General features: G+C 33.3%; 1 protein-coding gene across 4 annotated transcripts in view; it reads right to left on the bottom strand.

Annotated features, from left to right (window-relative positions):
- COG3 (component of oligomeric golgi complex 3) overlaps positions 1-2451 on the bottom strand; it is a 70510-nt gene that overhangs the window by 53063 nt on the left and 14996 nt on the right. For all 4 annotated transcript variants that reach the window (XM_003790358.3, XM_023513588.1, XM_023513589.1 and 1 more), the window contains exons 3-5: positions 2274-2335; positions 1007-1172; positions 260-334 (exon numbers count right to left, since the gene is read on the bottom strand). In XM_003790358.3, the coding sequence (XP_003790406.1) occupies positions 260-334; positions 1007-1172; positions 2274-2335 (303 nt within the window). The remainder of the gene's footprint in view (positions 1-259; positions 335-1006; positions 1173-2273; positions 2336-2451) is intronic.

Here is a 2451-nt window from a genome sequence, read left to right as displayed (position 1 = left end):
TTTTGAATACATGTAATAATAATAATAATATTTAAGATATAATACTACTAGATTTAAAAAAGACATATTAGTACTTAAATCACATTTGAAAAAATCTGAACTGGTAATGGCATCTCCATTGGCTACAAATGGGAGTATCAGCAAGCAAACTATTAAGTTATATACTCAAGTCAATTTATAAGTTGAAAGATTATACTAAGAAAAAGAAATATAAAAGTAAAAATCACTAACTTTACAAAAAGCGAAAAACAGTACTTACTGTGTTAATAGTCTCCAATTCATTAAAATACGAAAGCTTTTGTTGAATGTTTTCAGCCAGATCGACAAGTTCTGACTTGCATTTTTTAAAAGAGAAAAACCAATTATTGTAAGAATAAGAGAATCAACACTCCAGTCTCAATATTACACTGAATAAATTTATACTAGACATGGATGTTTATATCAGACATAAGATTTCAGAATAAAGCTCAAATATAGGGTTTCTGTAATCCTTAACTAAAAAAGGCAAGAATTATTACAGTAAATCTTGTATGATCTTTTGGTAAAATAATAAATGATCACATTTTAAAAACACAGACGTATACAGAGAAAAATCTGGAGATAAATAAAGTAATTTAAATGTTCTAACTCTAAGTCATAAACTGTAAGCACACCCTCAATTGATCTTTTCACAAACTCCACCATTATTACAGTCACTATGCTTGTCTGAAAAGTGTCAATAATAAAGAGTGGACAGAAAGAAAACTTACATATCTACCACAATCTGAAACTATACTAATACCTAATAGATCAAAACATAGGAAAGCTTGCTTTTGCCCTTGTTTACATGAACTTATTTAGAATAAAAGTAGACTGTCAAGTTAACAATCTGCATAATTAGCACATGGCCTCACACAGTACAGTGTTCCCTCAGCATCTACTTCAAGAAATTAAGAAAATTAAATCGTATTTATTTAAAAATAAAACATTAAATATAACTACTGACCCTCTCTCTACTCCAAATTACCTGTTCTTTCAGGAGCTGTTCACAGGCTTCATGTAGGGTTCCTGTCTTATTGGACACAAAAAGATACTGTTTCTGCAATGACTCCAGATGCTGAAGAGCACTGTTTACATCATTCAATATAGCATCACACTGCTCCTGAAACCCAGACAAGTAATCCCTCATCTGTCTAGAAAACAGAACCAAAAGGGGATTGGCAATAATATTTTCCCCTAATAAGCAAAGTCAATAAATAACAGTCTCATTTTTCCCAAAATGGTTCAATTTCAGGAGGGAGGTCTGACCTACTCACAAAAAGTTGTTTATATTCAGAAATGTACCAAAAGCTGTCATAACCACTGTTTCAAGACTTAAAAAGGCAAATCATTGATATTATATGCAACAAAACGAGCTCAATTAGCCCTGAAGCCATAATTTGGGTTTTCAAATATAAAGCAATCAATCACTGGCTCAACTTCCAGAGAACAGGTCACCAAAGCCATCCTGAAGCATCAAGTAAGGTCAATCCTCCAAATTATTTACACCTTTGAAGGATGGTTTGATATCATGGGAAGAATTCTGGATTTGGAATTAGAAGATCTGATCAGTCCCCAGTCTGCATGACAGTGAGCAAGATACTTAGTATTTCCAGGCCTCAGTTTGATCTTGTAAAATGGGGCTAGTAGCAGCTTTCCTCACACAGTTGCTATGAAGATTAAATAGGATCATACATCAAAAAACCTTAACACGTTAAAAAAGAATCTTAACATACCACCTAATAATAACAGCCATCAATAACAGCCTAAAACAACACACTGAATTGTGAACATTCAACCCACAGCCCCCAAATCAACTAGAAAGAGTCCACTGTCATTCCCCCCATGCTATCAAGATACACAAACAGAACTATGAAGTTACACACAATCTAGGTAGCCATCCTTAAACTCTCTTAGGAATGTTTCTCCTTCTAAAGAAACACAATACAGACATCTTAGAACTCCTGTAAAACTCCTATTTGAACTTAGTCCTTTCTGGAGTTATCCAAAAATCAACCTCTGTCCCTCCTAACCTATTAATAATAAAGTAACTCTTTTTGTTTTAATCACACAACTTCCAATTACTGTTGTAATGACCCCAAATCTTCTCTCTGGCTGTTGTCAAAGAATATGTGGCTAGTGGGAGTTTTCCTTGTACCTTAATTTTGTTTGTATAAAGACATGGATTTTGAAATACTTCTGATGATTGTGATCTAAAAATTAGGATATCCAATAAATGCAAAAGCCACACATACCTGTATTTAGTTCCTTCATCCTGATCCATCTGAGTTTGCAGTTTTGCAAACCATAAGAAAAACTGGAAAAATAAAGATTATATTGTCAACAAAACTAAAAAAGGCGAAATGAAAATGGCTTAACAATAAACAGCAAGTCAAAAAGGTAGAGACTATCTAATTCAGGGGTCGGCTTGGC

The sequence above is a fragment of the Otolemur garnettii genome, unplaced genomic scaffold (assembly GCF_000181295.1).
Source record: "Otolemur garnettii isolate 467f Iridium unplaced genomic scaffold, OtoGar3 scaffold00043, whole genome shotgun sequence".
In the NCBI taxonomy this organism is placed as follows: Eukaryota; Metazoa; Chordata; class Mammalia; order Primates; family Galagidae; genus Otolemur; species Otolemur garnettii.
The sequence above is the reverse complement of the archived record's forward strand: the minus strand, read 5'-3'. Positions and strand labels throughout refer to the sequence as shown.